Source organism: Serinus canaria, chromosome 12, assembly GCF_022539315.1.
Source record: "Serinus canaria isolate serCan28SL12 chromosome 12, serCan2020, whole genome shotgun sequence".
Classification (NCBI taxonomy): domain Eukaryota; kingdom Metazoa; phylum Chordata; class Aves; order Passeriformes; family Fringillidae; genus Serinus; species Serinus canaria.
The window spans coordinates 13,067,950-13,094,378 of record NC_066326.1 but is presented as its reverse complement, the minus strand read 5'-3'; the positions used below and the strand labels follow the sequence as shown (position 1 = coordinate 13,094,378).

The following is a 26,429-nucleotide window of genomic DNA, read 5'->3' as shown; positions in this document are numbered from 1 at the left end:
TTCACTCACTGAACGTAAACTTTGCTTTTAATTATGTCAGTGACTAACCACTTGATCTTTTATACATTTCTTACAGCAACTAACTTCTTCCCCTCTCTCCTTCTGACTTTCTTGTTGTGAATCTAGAAGCGGGTCCTGGTGATGACAAATGACTACTATTATACAGACATCAAGGGTACTCCATTCAGGTAGAGCCGGCCATAATAAATGGACGTTTCACCCAACTCATTGGGTTTGTGCTTATACAGACCTTGTGAACTCATTAAAAGCTCATCAGCACAGGCTGACAATGAAATATCCCTGGACAATGCTGAAAATAGCAAGGAAAAGGAGCCTACCAGCATTCCTTTCAGCTTTTCCAGGGATGGAAAGTTTGTGCAAGCTCACACAGGCAAACTCACAGTGTTTGTCATGGCTTACGTTTCATTGAAAAAATATTCAGTTGAGGTTTAGATTGAACGAAAGGCTTTCGCAAGTACTTGGAGAGCTATAAATACTATAATCCGTTTAAGTAACTACATCTTGAGCCCCATTTTATTATTTTTTTCCACAACAAGAATGTAATGTAAAAAGAGATAGTATTTCACTTCCAATTTGAGGTTTGGATGTATTTTTTCTCTGAACGACCTTCAGTGGATTTCTATAACTAAAACCAAGTAAGCTGGTAATTTTTGCATGTATTTTAGGAGGGGGGAAAAAAAAAGGAAAGGAAAAACAGGTAGTCACTTCAAAAATGCTCATATTTGAACTAGAAATAATCTGCTAACAAAAGAGCCCTAACTGTACTTTGCACTTGAGGCAGGAGTTTGGCAGTTGTGATACTCAACTGAAATTTTCTTCAATGGAAGAGTTTCCCATAACTTGAGCTACATTACCACCCAGAGAAACTACAGGCCCATTCCTGTGACCTCTAATGCATGTTAACATTTACTGATGGGTGATAATACTCAGTGGGTTTTTTGTTTTGTTTTCATGCTGTGGAGTTTTTTTCTGGTTGCTGATTTGGGTTTGTTTGTTTGTTTGTTTTCTTTGGCACTGGCACTCTCGCACTATTAGATTGGGCAGAACAGAAATTGGGCAATGTACATGCATGTAGTGTGAGTTATGGTGCTAAGGACAGAAATATAGTTAGGAAAAGTCCTTTTTCAACATGGTACGTATCTAGTTTTGGGTTATTGTGTAGATTTGGGACCACTGCACACTGTGGTGTCAAAGATGTTTAGTGTTCAGCCCTTTTCCAGACTGAGCTGTTGATTGCAGCTTGTGAGCTCTTGGATTTGGTGCCTCTCCACGTACTTCAAGTACTAGCCCATGCATTTGCAGTCTTGCTGATTACTGCAGATTCCTAGCTCAGGATAATCCCCATCAAGGAATGAATGAATGCCAGAAGGTATTCTGTGTTTGTGCTCAATAGCAAGAGGCATGAGATCCCCCAGCCACTTCATTAAACTTGGATGTTTTAAATGGTAGGCTGAAAACCAGACCAAAACTCAGTGTGTAACTGTTGAGAATTTATGAAGCTGAAGTCAATACAAAAGAGCTATGCTAGCTAAAAATATGAAACACAGAAAAATTAGTCCAGGAGGAGTCATGATGCTGTTGTCACATTTGAAATTCTTTTCCTGTCAGTAGCACCATCAATTCCCACACTTCTGCAGTTTCTCAACAGCTTCCTCTGATTTACAAAAAATTGTCTCCCTCATTGTGAGGCCATGGTCATGTTCAAGGCTCAGCTGAAGAAATCTCATGCTGGGTGAGCAGCAGTGAGCTTAGAGGGGCTCATTTATTAGTTTGCCAGGGAATAATGGTTTACTGCACCTCCAAGCACACATAAATACAGCCAATTGTTGCAGGCACATCAGAACTGAGACATCATTGAAGCAACTAATTGAACAATAAATATAATTGGTGAGGGTTTGGAAACAAACAGTTTTAAGTTAATCATAGTACATGAGCTGGAAATGTTAAAAATGAAAATAGCTCTGAATGTCTGCTATTGTTTGTCTCACAGATTTCAAGGTCTGCTTTATTTCTCTGCACAGTTTAGGTGTGGCTCTCTCTCGAGGACATGGAAAATACTTCTTCAGAGGGAATGTAACTGTAGAAGAAGGTAAGGTACTTACCTTCTCATGTGGCTTACACAGTAGTTTTATTGTTAACTTGGTTGTTCCTTGTCTGCAGATTCCATAGAGTGTTGGACTATTTTTTTCTTTAAAGATCTTTTACTTCACAGGGTAGTCAGACTGTTTGTGAATCTTCTTTAGATGGGATCATCTTCCATCCTCTTCTCTCAGTATTTCAGAGAACAACTCATAGCCCAGTGTTAATTATTTGTGGTGTTTTCTGAATGAAGTAACCACTAAGAGCACTGTAATGGCTGTTGGTTTTGTTCACAGATTATACATTGTGAAATCATTCAGAGCTATAACTGGTATGTGCATTAGCTACAAGGATTTGCATGTTTATAATAATAGTGGAAGTACCCAGGGAAAGAACTTTTCTTTGGTTTTGCTTTTTGATGAGTCCCCAAATAAATGAGTGGAGGAGTCAACTGTGTGAGTCATAAAGTTGTTTGGCAAGAAGGTTTCTGAAGATGAAGGAAGAGTGGAGGCATTTCAGAATGTTAAAGGAAAGGTTGTAAATTTTAGAAGCTGCTGAGCAAAAAATGTTTCAATACAGGAATGATTTCAGATTTTATGATGAAGCCTTTATTTCCAACTCTTCCTCTTGTTTTGTCAGTGTTGTTAAACAAGAAAGCTAATTTCTTCAGGTCTTTGTTCTTTGGCTGTATTTTGGGACATTTCTTCTACTCAAGAGAGACATGAAAAGAAGTGCCTTGAGGTTTGATTATCTACACAGCAGCTACAAAGGAGCCAAACAGGAGACTTGGAATTACTCCCTCCCCAGACTGTTCCCAACATCCCTGTCCCTGATGTTCTTTAATCCAGCCACACATCTCAGGCAGTCTGAGTCCCAGATGCATCCCCAGAAGTGTTAACAGAACCATAACAGTTCCCACTCTTACCTTCACTGATTCTCTCTCACTTCCTCTCACTGTCCTCCCCAGGGACCACAGTTTTAGCTCCAGTTTTGGCTTCCCTGCCCTCCTCAGTCATGGTTGCTCTGTCCTTGTTCATTGTGTACTCCAGGGGGTTAGACCCAGATGTTGCCTTCTGAACCCTGTTTGCTTATTGTCTATTGATAAGTGGTTTAAGAGTTTTTAAAATTGCCAAAGTACATTTTTATTGTGCTATATAACTAATGATATGGTTCTTATTTATAAGCATATGTGTGACCTGTTAGTACAAAAAACCTTTTCTGAACAATCCCATAAATTGCTGTTTGTGTTCATGGGCTGTGTGCTTAGGTTTTGAGGGAATTGTCCTTAATGAATTTTTTCTTTATAAGAGGGGAGAACAGCTCACATGAAATGAGAAGTGTGTATTTTAGCATAAAGAGAACAAGGGAGTGTGAACAGGAGTCTGTTATCATTTTGCATTTGTCTTTGCTGAAACTGTCTTCTAAACTGTAAATATATTATGTGAGTAACTCACATAAGTTAAACATATCAGCACAAAATTTTTTTCATACCTTCTCAGTTTTAGATCTGATTTAACTAGTTTTTCTGGTTTGTTAGACCCTGAAGTGCATTTGAACATAGTTTACTGTGATTTATTTCATTATGGTAATAATGTACTTTCCAAGAAGGGTTTATATTATGGAGTGTATGCAAATAACCATCTGTTACCCAGACTTCTCCCTAAATAACCCATTATTATTCCTGTTACAGGTTTACATGATTTAGAACACCCTGATGTATCTTTAGCAGACGAATGGTAAGCCTTAAATAAAGCATGAAATTAGTGTCTGTTACCCTCCTTGGTTTCATATTGTTTGTGCTTTCAGAGCCTAATTCTTTATGCTCAAAGACAAAGAAAGATTGTGCTTGTACCTATAACTTTTTACTGTTTTGACAACGTGTTCACAGGTCCTACTGCAACACTGACCTGCACCCCGAGCACCGGCAGATGACTCAGTTGGAAGCAATCAGACGCTACCTCACAGGGAAGGAGCCCCTGCTCCAATGCAAGTACTTGGTTAAATGTGGATTTGCAGCCTTTATCCAGCCAAAAACTGCCATACCTAACCTTCCACAAAATGCAAAGCTACTTAGTTCAACCAGTGCTTAGCTGATGTTGCTTTGCAATTTCATATGGTTTTGAGCTTTTCTCAGAGTATCAATAAAGATATTATTATTTATTAGAACTAATTATGTATTAGTTGTAGTAGTATTAATTATTTTACAATTTTTCAACTTTTACAGTAAGCTATGTGCCTGTACCAAACATTCAAGTTTCTGTTCAGATGGTGTAGCTGTACTATGCAAAATTATCACCCCATCTGGTTTATGAATTAAACAGGACTGATGGGAATCACGCCTCTAAAGAATATACCTGATATTTCATGAGTATTTTAGGGAGGATGCATATGTAATTAGCATTCCTGAACTGCAAAGCAGAATAAAAAATTCAGATGGTTCATATATTCTGTATGTTTGCAGGAATGCAGAGCTTTTGTGACTGTTACCAAACCTACTTCTTGGAACCTTATGGCACTTGCAGACATGAGCATTAAATGATATATATGTGAATGAGTTTCAATATCATTGGGTTTTGACCTAAAATTGTTGGTAATGCAATGAAATTATTTGTGAAAAACTGCATTGTGGTAAAATACAGTGTAATATTATGTAGCAAATTCTTTGTAGTGCAAAAAGTTTGAAAGCGTATCACAGATAAAATAAAATGTAAGAAAAACCTATAAAGAAAAACCTGTTTAATCACCTATAAAAAGTCTTTATATGCACATACATTTTCTGATTTTATTGTTCTGTGGCAGGTGATAAAGAATTGATCCAGGAAGTTTTGTTTGATGCTGTTGTGAGTGCACCAATTGAAGCTTATTGGACCAGTCTAGCATTGAATAAATCAGAGTAAGTTATCTTTGTGTCCATCATTATTCATCAGTCATGGCTGTATCTTTATTATTTATGTTAATGAACTGGTGGAATGTCTGAAAAGTCCTGATATCCATGAAAATATTACACTAACTCTCTTAATCCTAAATGCCACCAAGTTTGAGTTCAATGCAAAGTGTTTATCTTACAGAGTATGTCATGATGATTAGCTGAAATTTCCACCATAAAACTGGTGAAATTGTACCCTAATGGCAACTTATATTTCTGTGTATTTTTAACAAAGGGTACTTGGGAAATTTAATGCAAAATTTACCAAAATTATTAATGCAATTGGTACTTTGTCTCAGAATAAATTATATATAAAAAACTTACACTGGAAAATAATTTCATTAATCTAGTAGTTTATTTTCCAGAACTACTTGGGATCTAGTTTCCTGTTAGGGAGAGTCAGGAGATTAGCCAGTCCTTTTCAGAGTTTGTATCTTCTACTTTATTCATTTGAGCTTTGATATACTAAGGTGTTAAGTAACAAGATTTTATCCATATTGGAGTAAACAGGTGTTAAGCTGGGCAGTTTGCATGAAATACAGTGGTTGGAAGGCAATTTGGGAGATTATCCTGATTAGATTTTCCTAAATTTCAACCATTTTCTAAAACTGGAATGAAAATATACTTTGCTGTACAGCATGTACTCCTACTGAATGAATAAAAACAACGTGATAGGATCTGGTTCATCAAAGAGTTATCCAGCCTTCTCTGGGAAGACAAAGATAAGAAATTGTTGCATGCTAATGAACTGTGGCCATGAGAGGTGCAAGGTGTCATCCTACACAAAGAAATAGCAGATCCAAAGCACAAGGACAGCTGTGGAATGATGCCGGGGGAGACTTTTGAAGCCCTTCCAGATTCTGATTTTGCTTCATCCTGTCTTGTTAATGAAAAAAGAAAATGGCTCTGGTCCCTGGTTTTGTGGTAATGGGACTGAAGTTCTTGCAGCCCTACAAGAATTAAAATTACTTGGTACTGATAACAGTGCACCAGAGGAGTTCAACTGGAGCTGCTTGCCATGGCTTTTTCCCCCCAAGTTCTAGAGGCCAAAGCCTGTCCTGATGGCAGCTAAGTTTCAATCTCAGCTGCCTGTTTTAAAATGTTTGCTTACCTGAGCAATAGTCACAGCTATGACTTGAAGCATAAATATAGCACAGAAATGTAGAATGGACTGAGAGCAAGACCTGGACCTCCTGCCCATCTAAGAATCACTGTGTGTCACTGGTTATTAAATAGTTTGGATATAGCTATGCCACACCTTTTTATTCTATTATTCTATCCATGTAATCCCTTCCTACAAATCCTACAAAATTTATTGTGCTTGGCTTGTTAGGGATTCTTAGTCTAAACAGCAATTCTACACTGCATACCACTCAAAACCCAGATGACTATAACTTAAAAACCAGCATTTAAAGTAAATCAATAAATAAGGGAACCATGCATAGAATAATCTTAAAGACGTGTACACTTGTGCTTTCTGTGGCAGTGAAGCAGCTTTGTCTGTTTACTGTCTCAAGCTTTGGCTCTGCTTGTGCTCTGCTGTGTTTCAGGAACTCTGACAAGGGGGTGGAAGTTGCCTTCCTTGGGACAAGGACTGGACTCTCTCGGATCAACCTGTTTGTGGGGCCAGAGCAGCTGACCAACCAGTGAGTCACAAACTCTGCCTGGCAGCCAGAGGAAAAAATTACTTTATTTTATGAAGCCTTCACACAGAGCAAGTTAGAAAGATATCCTAGGATCCCTTAAATTAGTTCTTTGACTGGAACATTTAGAACAATGAACTATTTTACACCTGTAGCCTATAAATCTGCTTTCACTGCACACACACCTGCAGCCTCACATCTCTCTTCTTCAGAGCAAATTACAAACCTGCTACACCTTTTACTACACCACCTGAACACAAATACCTGTAGGCTTTTTGGAGATTTTGGACCATTGTTGTGGAAAATATTTTTGGTGTTGAAATAAAGCCAAGGGACAGAATTGGACTGGGTGAAACAGCAATCAGGAGACCTCATGGTACAAGAGTTTCCCATTGTCCTTGGAGAACATGTAAGTGAGTGGAGGTATTATGCACATAAAAGAAAATCTGTCTTATTGATATTTATTGAAAAACTAACTTGATTGAGTATAAATTTCTATGGGCTTATCAGAGGACAGATATTGTTGTATAAGTAGGTGACATCAACAGCACTACAATTTGTCACTGTCAGAAAAACAGAACAATGGAGTGAACATTATACTTGTTCTTGACATAAATTTTCTTGTCAACATTCCCTCAGAAATTACTGAGGAATAAAGTACTTCCACTACCACCCTCTGCACTGTACTTTGAACATGGACTGTAAAATTACCTTTTTTTAGGTAAAAAAGAGTGAATGCCAGTGGCAACAGACTAGCAGATCTCCAGTGCCTTTTCCACCTTGTGCAGCTTACAGTTCTTATATTGTGCTGAAAGAAAAGGCTTTTTAGTCTAAGCATTTTTTATTTGTACAAATCAGTAAAAACAATTTCAGTGGTAATTAAGAGGCACTGGTTTTAGTGCTTTTTATGTCTTTCACAACAGAAGTTATCGTGTGTCCCTAATAATTATTAGTAACTAAATTTACCTCTTTTGTGGAGCAAGTATTATTAGAAAAATTGTGCTAAAACCATTTTCTTTTATTGTAAAAGATTGCTGCTTTTTTTTTTTTTTTGTTTCTAGCTTTGATCAAAGCTAGAAACCATTATGTGCTATGCAACAAACAACAACTGTTTTCTTTCTCTCTTTTTTTCTCAAGAGACTTCCTGACAGCTGAAGATAAGGAGAACATTTTTAATGCTGATCATTTTCCACTCTGGTACAGAAGAGCTGCTGAACAAATACCTGGGAGCTTTGTCTACTCAATCCCATTCAGCACAGGTCTGTAATTTTTTCATTCCTTGGATTCTGAACCATGCCTAATGCAGAAAGGATCCCAAGAGTGTCAGTAGAGAGTGGGCTTTGTAGCTGATCTCAAATATTGATCTGAACTAGGCACTGAAATTTGCAGCTGCTTCACTGGTCCTTTGGCCAGCTGTGTTTCATGGGGCTGCAAATGAAACCCCAAAGTGTGGTGTGACACTTTTCATTTAGTATTTGCACAGGTAGAACTACATTTTAACAAGTATTTTAAGCAGCACAAGTCCAACAGAGTAAATGTCCACATTACTGAGAAGCCCTGCCAGTTGTCACCTTCACCGCCCCTTTCAGCAGAGCAGGCAAAATCTGATGGCTCATTTCAGTGTTTGAAGCCTGTTTTTTGCATGCTGGGGAATTTAAAATGCCAGTGCCAGTATGTTCTGTGCATATGTGATGTTGCCTGTTTTTTTTTCTGAACACTATATCCACCTAGACTGTTATCTAAAACCAAGGGGGAAACTCACCCTGAATTTCCTCATTTTGCAGTAGATTGTTTCAATTTTTTTCCCCCTTAATGCACCCCACAGAAACTGCCAACAAGAGCAATGTGGTGACAGCCAGTACTGCTATTCAGCTTCTGGATGACAGGAAATCTCCAGTGGTTGCAGGTACAATTGTTGAAGTTTATACATGTTGCTAATTTTTTAAAATCAGTTTATGAGTTTCTCACTTTCTCTTTTGGGTTAGAACGTGCAGCTATCAAATCAAATCTTTTAAGAGAGAGGAAGATGCAGTTGCACCTATAAAATATAATTGGATGACTCAGTGTGGAGAGCATTTAATGCTTCATCTCCCCAAGAACTTGATCCTTTATTAACTCCCAAACCTCCCTGTGAGCTATTGAGTTTGACTTTATGGAAATTACCATTATCTGTAAAGCATTTTTGGTAGACAAAATTCTATATCATCATGAACCAAATTATTATGATAAGGAAAAGGAAATATAAGAAAGGGCTATCTGATGTGTAAATATTCCACCCAGGCTGCATGCTTGAAAATTCTGTGCTATACCAGGATTGTTTTATAACACAATACAATGTGGTGAGTTTGTCTAGATTATCAGAGATGTGGTTTGTTCAGAGCATAGAAATTGAAAAACAAAGCTCTACTGTCTGTCAGCCAAGAGTATAACAGTACCTAAAGACTAAAAGGTGAAGTGTGGCAGCTACAGAATAGAGATAAAACAGACTGATTTCAAACTGAGAGTAAGTAATTTTGACATTGTTGGATGTTCCTAACTCAAGTTCGGATGCTTATCTGACCAGTTTTTTTCTAGTTCCCAATTCTAGTTACTGACCTTGAAGAAGGAAAGAATTTTGATAAACCTTATGATTTATTTTGCTGGAATCCAAGCTCTCTTATCTCAGGAAAAATTAGATACTTACCACAAAAGCAAGAACAACCTATTTTTTTTCTGTATTTAAAATACTATTTAAAATGGAGTGAGTAAAATACTGAAAGAACATGAATGTGCCAGAAAATGGGAAATCTCAAATACAGATATTTCCTCAAACACTGAATATTTTCACTGATAAGTAAAGATTTTAGAAGGTCAATAGGAAAGCAGCTTTCTGACTCCAATCCACAAGATGCATTCTTCAGAAATTATTGAACTCCTGTATAACATTTCATGAAATCTTAATTTTGACTTCATACTCCTGTTAAAGCATAAAACAGCATTTATAAAGGAATGTCAATGCAGTTACCTGCAAAGTCCTGAAGATGTAATTGAGATTTTTCACTGTACAAGGAAGAAGTTTGATGTTATTTCTAGAATTCTCAGTTGTTTGGAGTTAGAAAAAGTTTCATCATGAAGTTTTCCATCATCTCTAAAATGTGTAGGGTTGATAGACATCCTGATATTTATTATTTTCTCACAATTATTTGCAATTTGGTTTTGACTTTGAGAAGGTATCACACGTTATTACTTCTAATACACCATTAACAAGTTTTGGGGTTGGTTTTTTTCTTAGTAATTGTAAAAGAGAAAAGCAAGTGTTGTTTCCATTTCCCCATTAATTCTGTTTATTATTGAACATTTAAAATTTCTTGGAGCCCATACTTCTATCTAAAATAAACACAGGGTCTTGAAAGCTTTTTAATGCCAAAGCATGGAGAAGATTTCCATGGTATCTGTAAAAGCATAATGCCATGAAAAATAAGAGCTGTGTACCTTCACTCTGAAGCACATCAGTGGTTTTTTATTTCTAGTTCTGTAAACTTTAAAGACTATGTGCTAGATATTTTTCCTCTCCCTCTTGTATTTCATGTTTTCAGGTGATTTTCTTTTTGGGGGGAAGTCACTTTGGGTCCATACAAACGTTTTTCTATGAAAGTGTCACTGACCCAGCTGCTGCCTCTCAGAAAGAAAGAAGTGCATGCAGTATTCTTGTCCTTAAGACCATGAATGTGACTTGTCAGTCCTACTTTCCCTCAGAAAACTTGCAAGAAAGTACTCAGCCTGTAGTTCAATTTTTAGGTTTTTTTATAAGGCTGACAATATTCTGTGTTAAGCAAAATGGATTTGGAGGCAGAAACTGGAGCAGTGATAAATGGGAGAAGTTTGAAGTTTTTATTAGCTTGACTTGGAAGACTAAAGTAAGATTATGGGTAATGTTTTCAAATACCTCCATTGGAGCTCAAATTTGGCCAAAACATCTCATTTTAATTTGTGTAAAGTAAGTATTCCTTATCCCCATTTGGTCTGAGTAGATTACAGTAAGCAGCAGGATGGGATACACATTTCATGTTAAATCACTCTGTTCCCTAGAGGGATTTGACTGAAAATTAAGCTGTGCCAGAATGTTGTTTATTGCAGATCACTACAAGAGTTTAAATCTGGCGGAAAGAAACAAGAACGGTGTTATAAAATGGAAAACTGAGTTATTCCTGCCCATGAGAGGGGAGAAAAGGAACAAAACCAACTCTTACTGCAAAATCCATAGACTGGGTTTTGGGTTTTTTGTTTTATTTTGGGGTTATTGGTTTTTTTGTTGTTGTTGTTGTTCGTTTGTAGTGGGATATTTTTGTTGTTGTTGGGGTTTTGTGTTTTTTATTGGAAACCCATCACTTATAACAGATTTCATATAAAAGTCTACGGCTTAATGCAAATAACAAAGATTCAACTGTATAAAATAGGCAAAAAATCCTGGAATCAGTGAATCTGGCAACTGTAACTACAGAGGAATTGAGTGTTGCTGCTGTTTCACCATCTGTACCTACCAATACCAGTTCCCTGTCAGAATGCCTTTTCTTCTTGGCAAAAAGCCCATGTGATTTCTTTCAAAAATCTCTCCTGCTTCTTGCAATTCAGATTGTGATTTTCTTTTTTTTTCTTTTACTTCAATATATGCAAATCTCTATAGAAGGTGTGTACATAAATCTTTACTATAAGTGTAGTAGCATCATATTTATTGCTGTGTTCAGTTTAGTTGCAGGAGGGAAGTGAGAGTAGTACTGCCTGGAGGGCTTTCTTTAGATTTGAGCACATTTTTGTTCAAAATTTCTTTAGCTGAGTGTTTTCTGTGGCCATGTCTTCTTTATCAATATTACACTGAAATACTGAGCCTCTTTAAACTGGCCCAGTTACAAAGTGAAGAGTAAAATATGGTGGATTTTTTTCTTCTTAACAAGAAATAAAAATAGGAGAATGACCCCAGACCCCAGTCTTGAAATTTAGTGAGATTCCTGGAACATTAGTGTTCCTCTGGGTGACAAAGATGAAGCTGAATTTAGATAGTGATTTAGCTATTAAAATTGAGGAAAGTCAAAACTGTGTTTTATGATGCTCACATGCAGGGCAGTACATTTCTGCTTAATGTTGATAGAATTCAGCATTCCAGTCTTGTATCCTTTGAGTTGGATGTTGACTTTCAAGTGGCAACATAGAGGCTCCTAGATAAGTGCAGCATAAATCTCTATGTGTTCTGCATGTGTTTGTTTCCATTTTTCAGCAAGAGATGATGCTTTTATCAGTATGATTTAGTTACAAAAATTATTAAATGTACTGCCAACCTTGAAAGTTCTGAAGAAGATACAGGGATGGAAGCAAGCAAACAAAAGTCATCATGGAGCAAAGCAGGGTCTAAAAGCCAAAAAATTGCTCTCTCTTGAGATTCTGAGTGTTGACAAGATGTGTGAACCTTCAAAAATGCAATTCCCTGTAGAGGCATTTTAGTTCAAAAGCTGCAGTCCAATATAGGACCTTGAAAGCCCCTCTTGTTGAAAGAGGCCATCACTGTTCACAGAAAACATGAAAATTAGCTCCTTGATATATTTAATTAAAGGCAACACAACTGACATAATCTTCTTAAGGAAAAGAAAAAATATTAAAGAATGCTGAGGAAAATGTCTGATGAAAATTGTCAAGCCCTCTTAAGAATTCTTCATTGAACAAGCAGAACCTGGATTTCAGGCTTCATTGGAAAAGTCCTTAGCAGGCTTAGTAAAAAGCTCTGGACACTGAGTCAGAAGAATGAAGGATTACATCATGATCAGGCAAAGTCTTTAGTCTCACTGTCACTGAAAATTTAGAATTTGAAGGAGATGAGGAGGAATTGCCCATCTTTCTTTAATACAAGGCTGCTTAGAAAAGGTGAAATTACAATTTTCCTGAAATTTTTTTGTCTCATTTTGTGCAGACCAGCAAAATACATGAATTGCAGAGGCTGGAATTGATCTCTTAAGATCATCTAGTCCAATCCTAGTGGACTAACTCTTGAGAGAATCTGAGCTAGAGCTGATCCCCCAGAACTGTGTCCACTCAGATCTTGAATGCTTCCCAAGTGTCCCAAGTGGAGAGGCCATGCCCTCTCTGGGTGTGTTATATTAGATGTAAATAGATAGAAAAACAGGTGGAGTTTATTTCTGTTCCCACCAATTGGTGCAAATGTAGAATGGCAAAAAAGTTTTGTTTGTATGGTACCTAAGTACAAGGAAGGAATATATAAAGAAGTATTTTCTGCCTTTTTTTTTTTTTTAATAATGGTCAGTTTTGTGTTGGACTTCCTATTTATCAAAGTTGAAATTAGAAAATAGAAATCACTAAATGAGCCCTCCTAGCACATGCCCTTCTGTGGCCTGTCAATTCAAATCAAGTAGTAGCTGAATTTGTTTGTTTTAAAAAGATAAAAAGCTTTACCAGCACATCAGACCTGTAGTTTCTGAAAATGAGCAAGTCCTCAAAGCTTTATGTCAGCTTAACTAGAATACTATAGTGAGAGAAGCTCACTGTAGCTGAATTATTGAGAAATGAAAGTATTCCAGTTCTGTGAGGATGAAGGCATTTTTACAGTCATTTTCTATTACACAAGAGTGGTTTCCTGGGATGTGCATTTAAGCATTGCCATAGCTCTGACTCTACCCTTTATGAACCTCAATAAAAAGAGAAATTGCGCTAATATATATGTGTGTGTGTGTATATATATATATATATATATATATATATATATATATACATATATATGAACTAAATTTTGTTTACTATATAATATATATAATTAATATAAGCAATTCTTTGTATCAGGTATGGGAGTGTTACTGAGGCAAAGGCAGTCAGTCCTCTTCTGTTCACTGACAGTGGGATTTTAAATGCTCTTACCAAAAATACTCATTATGCAAACAAGAATGCTATGTTTTATTCTCCCAAAGAAACTGTTCCAAGTAATGCCATGATCCAGTATTTAACTTTTCCAGTATTTAACTTTTCAAACTTGATCCTTTATTTTTATAACCAGCCCATATACAAATTCAAGGATTTTTTTCTCCAAACCCTGGTTAGAGAGAGATTTTTTTGCAAGGGACCTCATCCATCACTTTCTTTGTTCTCCCTTTTATATAACTTTAAAACCCAACTTTAGGATAGCAATACACTCAGTTATTCCATGTTAAATATTCCTAGTCAAAATGCTAAAAGGCCTCAGGTATTTTGAATGAATCAGCTTGGTGATTTAGCATCTCCTTCTAGGTTCACACTCATAAGCTAAGGTAAGAAATAGTAATTTAATTTAGTCACTGATTTGCTAGAAATGGCACACAATTTTGAATGGCTCTGTTCTGGCCAGAGGAAAGTGACCCTGATGATCCTGCTGTTCAAGATAGTCAAACAGTGCCTTGAAATTAGTAAAGATCCAAAAGTCTCATATTGAGGCTGGTCACACTTCATGTGTTCATTCTTCCTGTTTAGGTCAGACTCTACAGGACAGCAGTTTAAAAGGGAAATTTGTGAACAAACCAGATTTTCAGTAACTGACACTTCTGCTGATTTAGGCTCTAAGTAAGGAAGATGCTTTTAAAAATTCATGGGGGAAAATGTGCACTTTATTTCTGAAAATATGTATCTTTATGACACAAAACCTCTGGTTTTCATCCCCTTTTCCCTTTTCTTTTTGTGTTAATATTTTTATCTGTGTGACCTCAACGCTTCATCCAGGTTTTTGGGTTTTTTTATAATTTAAACTGGATTTGCATGCACATCTCTCTTTTAACAAAGTGACTCTCAAGTACTTAATCAAAATTAATTTGAACTATTGATATTTCTAGAAGTGACAGATGCTGCAAAAGTTCCATAAATACTGCAATCTGCTGATGTTACAGTAGTACATAGAGCAAATACAGCTGCTCTGTTCTTCTTGGACGTCTTTCTCCTGTTTTTTTTTTTCACATGTATTGCTTTCATATTATTTTTAAGAACATTCAGGCATATGTCAATGCCATATACAGTCCTTAAAATTTATGATACCATCTATAAAATTGCATTTTAATATGGAGGCCTAAGGGAAAATGAATATGTCATCATAATGACACGCCAACCAAATTTTTGAGGCATTCTAAAATAGATGCTTTCCTTGTCAGGCAGGAGAGTGATTTACCTAACTTTTACTCCCCATTATAAGCCACAGAATATTATAGTCAGCAGTAGCATTTAGCAAATCCCTCAAAATGTTTTTCATGTTTTGGTGAAAACCACGACTTCATGTTTTTCCAGAGTTTCTTGTTCACTTTGAATATTGTTTTTGTATTCATAAATCTAATATTGGTATACAGACTAATGTTTCCAGCTTTAAGAAAACTGAGATGTCTCTTTGTAAAGCCTAACATTAAGCAACTCACATGTTGGGATAAATTGCTTGGGAAAGATGGTTTGGAGGAAGAGTGTGGAGAGAAGTAAACTCCTCCACTGGATGCTTTGGAGCACGTGGTGAAGTCTTGTCCTTTCCATGGGCTGACCAGGGGAGCTGAAGTTAGTCACATATTCACAATGCAGACATTTACATTCATTTGCATTCCTTCTCAGTTCATTTCACCACACAGAATCAGTGTGTGGAATAGTTTAATAGTTTCTGCTTTTTTGAGGCAGCTGGTGTTAACTTGAGAATTTAACCTGTAAATTTATCTAATTCTTGGGCTTTCCTCAGCACTTGTTCTTAGAGAATCCAGGACTTTGACAGATGTATCCCAATTAATACGTACAGCAAATGGCAGAGAGCATCTGCTCTTTGCTTCTGCACTTCTGCTTTGCTGTTGGGGTTTGTTGGTTGATCAGTTGGGTTTCAGTTCTACATCATTTGTGGAGGAGGAAGATCTTTGTGATCTAACAGCAATCAGATTCTAGGGCCGTTTTGCTAAAGAATTCTGCTGCCAGCAAAATAAATCCCTGACTGCAGATCAAGCAGAACAAGGCAGCAGATGAGCTGTTGGATCCTTTGGATAATAACTTCAAATAATGCTGCACATGGTTGAAGCTGCAATCATAAATATGAATCCATTGCTATCAGTTTAAGTATTGTGAACTGATTAATTTATCTTCTCTTCAGTGGACTATATTTCCAAACATTAACAGTGTTTTCTGTTGTGTTTTATCTTGAAATGAGAATGACAGCCTTTGCAAAAAAAGTTGAGCATGTAGTGCACATAGTCCTAAAACATGGAGGGATCCCTCTGCAGTCAGCATGAGACAGCAAACACAGCTTCCTCTGGAGAGAGGTGTCAAGTCTGTATTTCTGGGTTTCTGATTCCTACACCTCCTCCCCTGCTGTGGTTTACTGTGGCTGCTGTTGCTGCCTTTTCCCCCTGTGATCTGAGGAACATGAATCCACATTTCAGGTAATACAAACTCAGCATATACCAAGAATCTGAAGATTGTGGTTGCTATGCCACTTTTGGCCAAATGAAAAGATCCAAGTTGTAAAAGAAGGCATCCTTCTTGGATGCTTGACTAAAGCCTGTGTACCTTTGCCTTGTCTCCTGGGCAGCAAAGTTAGATTATTGTAATGTTTGTCATTTTCCTGTTAATTGTTAATCAGAGATAAGCTATGTGTAGTGTCATCAAATGGGCTACTTTGATATTCCAGATGAGAGATCCAGGTTTTGTTTGGACATTGTACTACTAGAGAATAATGAAGCTGAATTTTGATTGACTTTTTGCAAGCTCTCAATAGAAAGACAAATATGGCAAGCAATTATGTTTCAGTTTAAACTCTGTGTCTTTCAATATAGATGCTATTGGTCATTTTCTGTAAAGAACATGGATGTATTATAGTCTTCAATTTTTGTTCTAAAATTAAATTTAGGAAAATTTTTCTGTAAACAAAGCAGTACAATGAGCCTTTATATGAAAGGCAGGAATGCAACAATATGCGTGCTTTCCCTGCCTTTGCAAATGCCTTGCAGAGTAGCGTGTCCTGATATTTTGTTGACTTTTATGGGGAAGAGTGCTTTTCAAAGAGATTAGAAAAAAACACTGTGCTTACTATAATACTCTCATGAGATTGCTGGAAGGACAACAAAGCTTTCTCAGGATCCTTTATCTGAAAAATAAATCTGTGCAGACAATTTCAGTGGCAGATGTCCATTGCTAAGCTTTATAAATTAAGGGCAGTTCTGTGGGGAGTCCCTATATTCAGTCTTCCACTGTTGTAGTCAATAATTTTTATAGACAACAAACTGTGACTTTTATCTCTATTTATGAGTAGATGAAAATTCTGTTTCCTCTACTGAGAAATCAATATTTTACCTTTATTAAATAATTGAATTAATACTTCCCTCTGTTCATTTTCTGTTATTACTTTACCATTAGAAATGAGTGGATTTGTTAATTACAAACACTTTTACCACGGTAACTATGATATACAGACTTATAAATGAAAAATTTCCCTGTTATTTTTTCCTGTTTGTTTGTTTTTGTTGGGAGGTGGGTTTTTTTGTGCTTTTTTTTCCTTTGGGGAAAAAGCAGTTTTTTAGAAAGTATAGAATCAGATTTTGCATGGATTGGCTTGCTCTGTTCCCACAGCACAGGGAACTAATGGAAATACTTAATACTTTGCTTTCTGGCAGAACTCCCTATCAATTTACAGCCTTGTGTGTGCATGAAAATCCCCAAAGCATCTTCAGTGTGACTCAGAATGAGTTTCCTTAAATGTTGCTGTGCCTTTCATTGACTCTCCCTCCTTTTCTTTCTTCTTTCTTCTTCTTTTTTAAAAATATATGAATGATGATACAATAACAAAAGTCTGAAAGGTTTTTGGTGCTAGGTCTGGTTTTTTAAGGACTAGGAAGATGTTCTGGGTTATTCCTGACTAGGAAATATCAAGTCAATTCTTGCTTTTCTTTTGCTTGAAAATATCAGAAGTGTGAAGTGATTTGTGATGGAAGCTGTGTCTGAGCCTGTTAGAAACACTGAGGGTGAAATCTCTCTGGAGTTGGAAGTTTATTAGCTTTCATCTCAGGATCTACACTTTGAGTACAACTGTGCTCATTTTAGGTTGTCACTGTGGAAAAACAGTGATTTGGCATGGCCCCAAACTCATTTTTGGGCCAATAGGCAATGAGATCCAATCTTGTCTTATTTCTGTCTTCTGTATCTGAAAAGCTGTGTTTTGCTTTGCAAAATGCTGTGGCAGTAAATGGATAAAATAGTAAAAAAATGTAGATTTACATATTTAAATGACTTAGTTCTGAAAGTAGATTAGATTTTTCGTTAAGCTGTACCAAATATTTACAAGAAAAAAAATAAACATCAGGAGATCAGATTAAAGAGCCTTAATACAATTATTCTACATATTAGGATATTATAAAAAATATAAATATTCTAAAAGTATTGTGCTGATGCTGCCTCAGCTGAAGCAATGTTCCCTGACTAGGGTACCACATTTTAAACACAATGTAAAAGAACTGAAAAGGCTCTAGGGAATGCAGGAGGAAAAAAAATATTTGAGAATGTGGTCTTTCAGGAAAAATTTGAAACAGCTCAGTTTATTTAGTGCAGGACAGAGAAGAATGAACACAGCCTAATAATGATATGAAGTACTTAGCACTTAAAAAGGAAAGAAAAGACAGTAATTGATTGTTTTCACTATCTGCTAGATTTAGATTAAGACTGAGATACTTAATTTTCTCTGGACATAAAAGTAACACAGATGTAGGAATGATTTAATATTTAGGTTGCAATTATTACAAAGTAAAGAAGAGCAAGGGTTACATGACTCCTGCCCCAGAGCCCATTACTCAGTTGAGGCTGTTACTGGGACAGCTACAGAGCTTGATCTCAGAATCTGTCTGTTGGAAGGGGAGGGCAGATCTCCAAATGCCACCACACAGCTTCCCCTTGTCCTCGTTGCAGATTGTCCCATGGCCTTTTTCCTCCATCCTATAAACATTGCTGATTTCTGCACTGGCTACCTGGAAAGCTCTTTATCCCTGTCACTGAGGACAGGTAGGGGACACACAAGATGTCTGCCACAAATAGCCTAAAATGTATTTCATCCAGTATTGGAAAAGGTGAATGGAGTTCCTGATCTCTCTTGCTTGCCTTAAAATAATTTCTAAGAACCATTAAAATAACTACCTCTGCACACTCAAAATATTTGTGGAATTCTAAACTTATGATATTGAAAGAGTTTTGGCTCTGATTTCCTCTGATGGCCAAAGAGCTCTGCAGAGAGCAAGGATGGAGCCTTGAGTGAATGCAGCTGAATGTTCCCTCTGAGAGGGAGGATGTGTAAACATGCAGCTACATTATCCTCCTGCTGAAGGGCAGCACTGTGATGGGAGCTGCATCTGCAGCATGGCATTTGCAAAATGGAGCACTTGTGTGAGGATTTGGGAACAAATGGCTTCAGAAAAGGCTGTAGCAAGCTTGTAAGCCAGCAGCACATCAGGCAGTGTCTTCAGGTATGCTCTGTGTACTCCTTTTGAGGCTTGTATCCAAAGCACTGGAGCATTTCTTCCTTCAACATTTTCTCAGCTCTCTTCTTTCTTCCCTACTAAGTAATTAAAAATTTATATGCAATAGTTAACAAGGTGCTTTCAATTTTCTAAGTTAGGAAATGAATGTAATGTTTATTTGCTGCTTTCGGGGGCAAACTGGAAAGTTGAAAACACATTTTTGGAAATGCTTTAAACGCATTTCCATTCTCAGTGGCAGTGCATAGAGTAGCTGGTTTGAAAACTGCTTGTCAGTTGTATACATTTTGAATAGAATAGTAATTTGTACTCTCTAGGATAGTACAAATGTTACTAACTGAACTAAGTTAGATGGCTATTTTCTGTTTTTCTTTGCAGAACATCACTCCTGACTGTATGTGCATCATAGGTCATGTTTTGGTACAATACTGCATCAAGAGTTAGAAGGGGATGGTGAAATGCTTTAAACTCTCGACATCAAGATTTCATGATCTCAAACACTCAGCCTTAAATAGTGACTTTGGAATATATACACACAAAATAAACAAATTCTGTTGTTCTATATAAAGTCTTAGTGAATATTCCAAACACTATTATATTTTTTTTAAAAGTATGAAAAAAAAGGATAGAAAATAACCCCATTAAATAGAATTAAAACAATGCTATTGAGATTCCAGGCTTTTCAACTGCAGCGAGGGTTTTATTGTCAGCAAGCCTCAAGCCATGGAGCTCTGGAAGGGCTCCTTCTCCTCAGGAGCGCCGTGCTGCCTGACGGGGGCCAGCTGCTGCCTGTGGTACTTGGCCGTGATGGCGGCGTAGGCGCAGCCATAGACGGCAGCCGCCAGCATCATCAGGCACACCACGCCGCACACCACGCCCGTGATCACCACGGTGGCGATGGCGTGCCGCAGGCTGACGGGCCGGGGCCGGGCCTTGGGCTCGCAGCCGCCGCGGCCGCCGTCGGCCGGCTCGCCGTGGGGGCCGTGCTTGGGCCCGCCGCGCTGCTCGGGGCCGGGCCACTGAGGGCCGCTGGCCGGCGGCGCCGGGGCTGCCCTCAGAGCGCAGGCCCCGAAGAGCTCGTAGGGAACCTTGAGCAGCTCCTTCCCCTTGCGAACGCCCGGCGCTGAGCAGATAATGCCATCGCTGATCCCTCCTGAAATAACAAAACAAGGGTGTCGATATCTGACTGTCAAACCAGGACCCCCGTGGCAGGGAGAAATGATGATGAGGACCCCATCTTATCAGAATGCTAATTAATGTACTATATTATTCTGTAGTACATTACACTAGATTACATTACATCTAAACTGAATCTGCCGAGCACTCGACTCTGCACAGTCTCGTGACTGTCAGCCGACAGTCCCAACACACACACTTGGCCCTGATAGAAAAGCAAAACCCCAAGGAAACAAAACACCATCACTTTGGGTAAACAATCTCCAGATTGCACTCTGCTTTGGCACAAATGCAGGCACAGCAAATGACAAGAATTGTTTTTCCTTTCTCTGAGGTTCAGAGAATGTGAAACCCAGAAGTATTCTTGGGAAGAATTGTGCCTTGCTTTTCTCTGTGAAGAGAAATGTGGCTACATTTGACAGCTGCTGAATCACCTTAAAGTAAAATTAACATAAACCTGAAGTAAATTTAACATCAGTTTCAACTTCCCACTTTTAAAGATTTATGTATATTTTAAAGGCTTTTGTTCATTAGGTCAGTGGTGAGATTATTGCACTTCAAAACTCACATAAGAGAGCATTTTCAAGGAGCAGGTCATCAGGAATTAGGTTATCTGCATTTTTATGGATGTAAGTGTAAAAAAACCCATGGGGGTAGAAAAATAAGAACTGCCATAGATTAACAGAGAGGTATTGTTAACTGCAAATTCACTTTGTTCAACTTCTGACCACTGCTAATTTTTATGGTGTGAAATTAAAATACGGTGTTTAGAAAATATTTCCCGCTTGATTGAAATATCCCATGAAATTGTCATTGTTCTGACATCGTATGTTAACTGTAACAGGGCAAAGACAATGTTGACTAAGTTGTATGTACCCATGAGGGATTTTTTGAAGCAAGACTTGTGGTAAGAAAATATACACGGTATAAAGGAGTTGAGTTTAATCAATCTATTACCCTGCTCAAATGCTAAATTTCATTATTGTTTAGAGCCAGCTTCCCCTGGGAGGTGTTTAGTACTGTGGGGAGAGAATTAGGAATCCACAGTCCTGGTAAATCCCGTGGCTGTTCCTCAGTGTGTAGAGGAGAATACACCAAACATTGCCCAGTTAGAGCACAGGGCTTTAGGTGTGTCAAGGAGTCCACAATGCCAAAATCAATGTTGACATATTTTTTAAAAATTAACTAATCAAATCTACTGAATTTTCTTTCTCTTCTCTAGCCAAAATATTTCACCTTTCAGTGAAGCCAGGTACAGAAATTTTTGTCCTGAAAAGACTTTGAGAAAGTAGTGAATACAGATGGAGCCAAACAAATCTGGAGACTACTCCACAAATAATGTTGGTATTCCAGGACAGATTTGAGCATAGCAGGTTGCTTGGTCTTTAACAGTGAAACCCAAAGCATGGTTCCAGACATCTTCAATGTGTTAGGTTGAAAATGGATGTAGATAAACCTCCAAATCCTTCAACTCTTATCCTTTCATGGTTTTAAATAACTAAATATGTGTGCTTGGAATAGAACCCTGATGTTCCTCCTGAACTGAAGCATTCTCTCTAATTTCCTGTGAGTATGCATGCAGTGCCAATTGCCCAGGATGGATTCAGCTAAAAAATACTCAAATATTCTGGACTTATATTGCTTTGTTATGACATACAAGAAATATCTGCAGAGCCCCTGTGAAGTTTCATCCCATGTGTGTCATATAAGTAGTAGGAAACATTATTGTGTCATGTAACTGATTTTTCTTCATGTGTTCAGAGAAGTAATTTTAGGGAAATACAAACAAAAGAGAACATAACACTTGGGCTTCCTTTAAAGCTTGTTGCTGAAATTAATTTGTAAGTTCCATGTCACTTCACTTAATTAATCTGTACACTGTTCAAAAAGATGGAAGGACATCACTGAATTTCTAGACAACATTGTTTCTTGAAATAAAGGATAATATTTATGCTGCTGGCAGAGTAATTAAAATAATCTGATGTGTTTATCTTGGATCATTTCTTTCTTCTGCACAGAGAAGTCAATCCCTGCTGAATTTCCAGCATAATAGACTAAAGCCCTGTGATACAGTAGTATTTTGTCTATTCATGTTATGAAGATTTTATTGCTGAGAGGAATTTAGCCTTTTGTCTTTTGTAAAAATTACCTCACTCAAAGACCACTGCAGTAGTAATTGTGTCCCTGCATGGCCAGTGTGGGTTTCCAGCTGGCCTGCAGAGCTCTGATCCCTGCAAAAGGCAGTCCATCAGTCTCAGGCCACATGGGCCACCTCCACATCGCCTGTGCTGCAACAGGCTCCACACACTCTGGTACAGAGACAGGCAATCAGTACTTTGGTCACATGCAGGCATCAAAGCCTGATTGAGAAAAAAGAAAATTGCCCTGCTGTTCTGAATTCTCAGTCTGAACATACCTCCTGGGAGAAAGAAATTAATTTCTTCTTACACATAATTCCTTTAGAATTAAATCATGTTATCTTTTTCACAGCATAACTCATGAATATATTTAAAAGCAGGTGTGACCAAAATGCTGCCACTACTATTTATAAACTTCACTTTTCCCTGTGTGATGCCATGACACATTTCTGTCAGGAAATTGTCACTGAATTGAGTTCCTCTTGGTTAACAACAAATTGGGAAGTGATACTAGGTATTCATAAAATATTAAAGAAGTACTAAGTCATAATTGATAGAACAAGTAGAATCCTGGGTTCTCTAAAGTTTGCTCAGTACTGATATCTGTCTTGATGTTTGCCATCATGCAACAGGTCAAAAACTTTAAAGCAGTAAGCTGGTTTCCAGCAAAAATATATTGGTAGAATTAAACAAGTGTATGTGCACAGGTATACACTTGTTTTATATTTGGAAATGTCTGTATCTGAATTGACACACTACAGAACACACCTGCTGTATGGGTGTGTGTGCATCCTTCTCTGGGCACTGATACAAAGTCCCTCTCTGGTTCTAGTTTGCCACCTGTGTTTACAAAAGTATTCTGACCTATGCATGAGAATATAGCTAAGGGTGTTTATTTGAGGAAGGGACCTACAGTGTGGGGTAGATTTTTAAGCCACAGAAGTGAAGATCAGTTAGATGCTGCTCAAATGTTCTCATGTACGCTCTATGCAATGAGAAAAATTCCTTACCTCTGTATAGAAAACTCTCCAGCCACAGTTTCATGCCAAAGATATTACAGTTGCATTGCCAGGGATTATCTTTGAAGAGAACCACTTTCAGGTTTGGAAGTGACTCCAGAAGAATTCTTTCCATTTTCTGAAGTTTGTTATGCTTCACAGAGAGCAATGTTATATTCCCTGTGCTGTTTCCAAATGTCTCAGGCAATCGAATAATGCTGTTGGATGACAAGTCCAGTTCCTTTAGGTGTGGGAGGAAACTGAAAGTCTTGTTTTCTATGTAATGAATCAAATTTCTGGTTAAGTTTAAAACCTGTAGATACCTCAGTTTTTGGAAAGCACCAGGTGCCACACTTGAGAGAGAATTATTAGACAAGTCCAAGATTTTGAGTAAGGGCGTTGCAGTGAATGCGTTTTGGTTGATTCTCCAGATACGGTTGTTCTGCAACTGTAGTATCTGAATTTCAGGAGGTAAACGGGCAGGAATTTCAGTAAATCCTCTGTTCTTGCAGTCTGCAGTCTTTGAGGCTTTGTGGCAGAGGCATTTTTCAGGGCAGCTGTGAGCTGTGGGTGCCAACAAGATGGCACTCCAAACCAAAAGCCAGTTACCTATATCACAAGTGAAAGATGATTTAAAATGAGTTTGAAATGTTTGTCTTTAGGCAATACACAGGCCATAAACACATTCAGAAGGTATACAGTTCCACAATAACCAGTAATGCAGATAACACAGAATGTGTTTCTTTTATAACACATAAGTAAATTACAGATAGTGTTGAAGTACTTCTGTAATCCAGACTGAAGATAATGCTACTATGATCTTAAAATGAAGTACTTCCCATGGTTTCTTCTTAAGTATAAATGGTTTTCAGGAGGATTTACCATCAGCAGAGCAATGATGTTTGAAGAGAATCTGACAGTTTCTTTTAAAATTATCAAATTGAAATGTCTCCCTTTCTGTGGTAGTAACAACTTTAAGACATCTTGTGTCAGAAGAATTACAAGCAGAACTTCTATTTTTCATTGGTTTTACTAATATCACTGCCTGGAAGAATTGAGTCAATGTACCATTTAAAGAATTACAAGCTTCAAAGACATAGCTATAAAAACTATTAGCAGTACTTTTGCAGCACTTTTTCAGTAATTCAGATTCTGTTTCTCCTTTAAAATATCCATTTATTCTTTTTACTTTAATTCCCTTCTCTGAATGCCACCTGTACTTCCCATAGATACAGGTTTCTGCACAGCCACCAGGCATTTGTCAATAAGATTCTGAAAATATAAATTAGTTGAGAGAGCTATTTAGAAATATTATAGTAGCAGATATTTATAATTATCTACTACTCCTTGATGTTCAGGTTTTTTCCCTTTTATATCTTGCTAATGATCTTAACTTTGAAAACAAGGAACTTAAAGCTATGCTTGTATGCATGTAATAAAACATTAAAAAACTCAGTATAGAATAATTAGATTTTCTTTGACTAAAGAAAGAATGATGAATCCTTTTCTAACATAGTTTTTGAGATGCTTCAAATAATTTTTACTATGTACTGTTTCAAAATGAAAACATTTTAGTTAGTTTCTACTTGATACCTTTTGAAAATAAAGTAATTTCTGTTTATTGACTTCCAGAGATCAAATGTGAATTACAAACATGAAATGATGTGTGATTATAGTAGTAAATATAGTAAATATATAAATGAAACTTGTATTTTGAGACTGCAGTTGTATAAACAAATTACTCATTAATTTACTCTCAGAACTGAAATATTTATATTAAAATTATACACAGTCTTCTGCAATACTGAATTCTGCATCATAAAATTCACTTTAATCTAGCATTCCTGCATGCAAGGTAAACAATACTTTCACTTCATCACAGTGTTCTGCAACAGCTGGCTTCAGAAACACAGCTTCCAGTGTAGAGGTAAAATAAACTCTTGCTTGGCAAGGAAATGATTTGCAAACAGAAAAATTGCATTGTTAGTCTGAATGCTTCAGGATCTCACCTTTCATTCTGCTCTGCTTGTTCTTCCCCTGGTGGAAGATTCAGTCCAGATTTCTGATGTAGAACAGTGACAGACACTGCTCTGATTTCCACTTCAAATCTGTAACATGCTCATCCAGTTTCCTTCCTTGAGGATGTTTTAGGTGGTGTCTGTGACTTGTGTAGAAGTGCAACTATTTCTACTCAATTACTCTATCAGCCTTTGGTTTTTTTCTTAATCACAATCTCCCCTCTCCCCCCTTTATGACTCTCAGAGACTTATTCTGCCTCTTAATCAGACAACAAGCCATGCAAGCAGTGTCTGTCCAGCTCTGACTGAACAGCTGTAATGCACAAATAATGACCTGATAACCTCGCCTCTTCAATTTGTTTAATCTCCATCAAAACTAAAGCACAAAATATAAAGCTGCCTTTTTAATATCCAGTATGGTTTCTGAATTCTGGTGGGTTATTAGCCAGGCTGTGTTAATTTTTGCAAGATCTGAGCATGGATTTTGATTATCCTGGGCTGTGACTGGAGGCAGTGGAGTGTATAATATCACTACAAATAGTCCTGTGGGTTGATGACATGGTTTTGACAGTGCCCTTGTTTGGTCTTTTAAGCTTATTCATCTGACATCCATTACTTGTGCTGACAGGATTTTATTGCTTGGAAATGCAGGACCAGTGGCTCTTTCCATGAAAATGGCATACATCCTGGTATAGTCACTATGAATATTGAACTAATTAATTTATTTTTAAAGATATTGGAAAGACATGGCAGATGATACTAAAATTGTCCTTACCGTGTGGTACCTTGGCTTGTTTCTTTGTTATTTCTTCAGTAGAACTCATACTGTGCCATCTACACCAATAAAAGGATTAATGGCTTGTGACTGTGATGGAACTCAGAGGTGTTGAAAGGCATGAGAGATCTCATGTATAATTGAGTCTTTCCAGGCCATATTATCACTCCATCTAT

At 37.3% G+C, this 26,429-nt stretch overlaps 2 protein-coding genes across 2 annotated transcripts in view; one reads left to right on the top strand and one right to left on the bottom strand.

The window, feature by feature from the left end:
* CACNA2D3 (calcium voltage-gated channel auxiliary subunit alpha2delta 3) overlaps window positions 1-26,429 on the top strand; it is a 378,074-nt gene that overhangs the window by 290,421 nt on the left and 61,224 nt on the right. The window contains exons 20-27 of the mRNA XM_009091048.4: window positions 127-188; window positions 2,043-2,110; window positions 3,791-3,836; window positions 3,989-4,086; window positions 4,900-4,993; window positions 6,577-6,672; window positions 7,807-7,928; window positions 8,495-8,575. Coding sequence (XP_009089296.1) covers window positions 127-188; window positions 2,043-2,110; window positions 3,791-3,836; window positions 3,989-4,086; window positions 4,900-4,993; window positions 6,577-6,672; window positions 7,807-7,928; window positions 8,495-8,575 — 667 coding nt within the window. The remainder of the gene's footprint in view (window positions 1-126; window positions 189-2,042; window positions 2,111-3,790; window positions 3,837-3,988; window positions 4,087-4,899; window positions 4,994-6,576; window positions 6,673-7,806; window positions 7,929-8,494; window positions 8,576-26,429) is intronic.
* LRTM1 (leucine rich repeats and transmembrane domains 1) lies at window positions 19,865-25,476 on the bottom strand. Its single transcript, XM_050979265.1, has 3 exons — window positions 25,470-25,476; window positions 23,473-24,069; window positions 19,865-20,301 (listed from the first exon to the last, which is right to left on the bottom strand). The coding sequence occupies exons 1-3, from the start codon at window positions 25,474-25,476 to the stop codon at window positions 19,865-19,867; spliced, it is 1,041 nt and encodes a 346-aa protein (XP_050835222.1).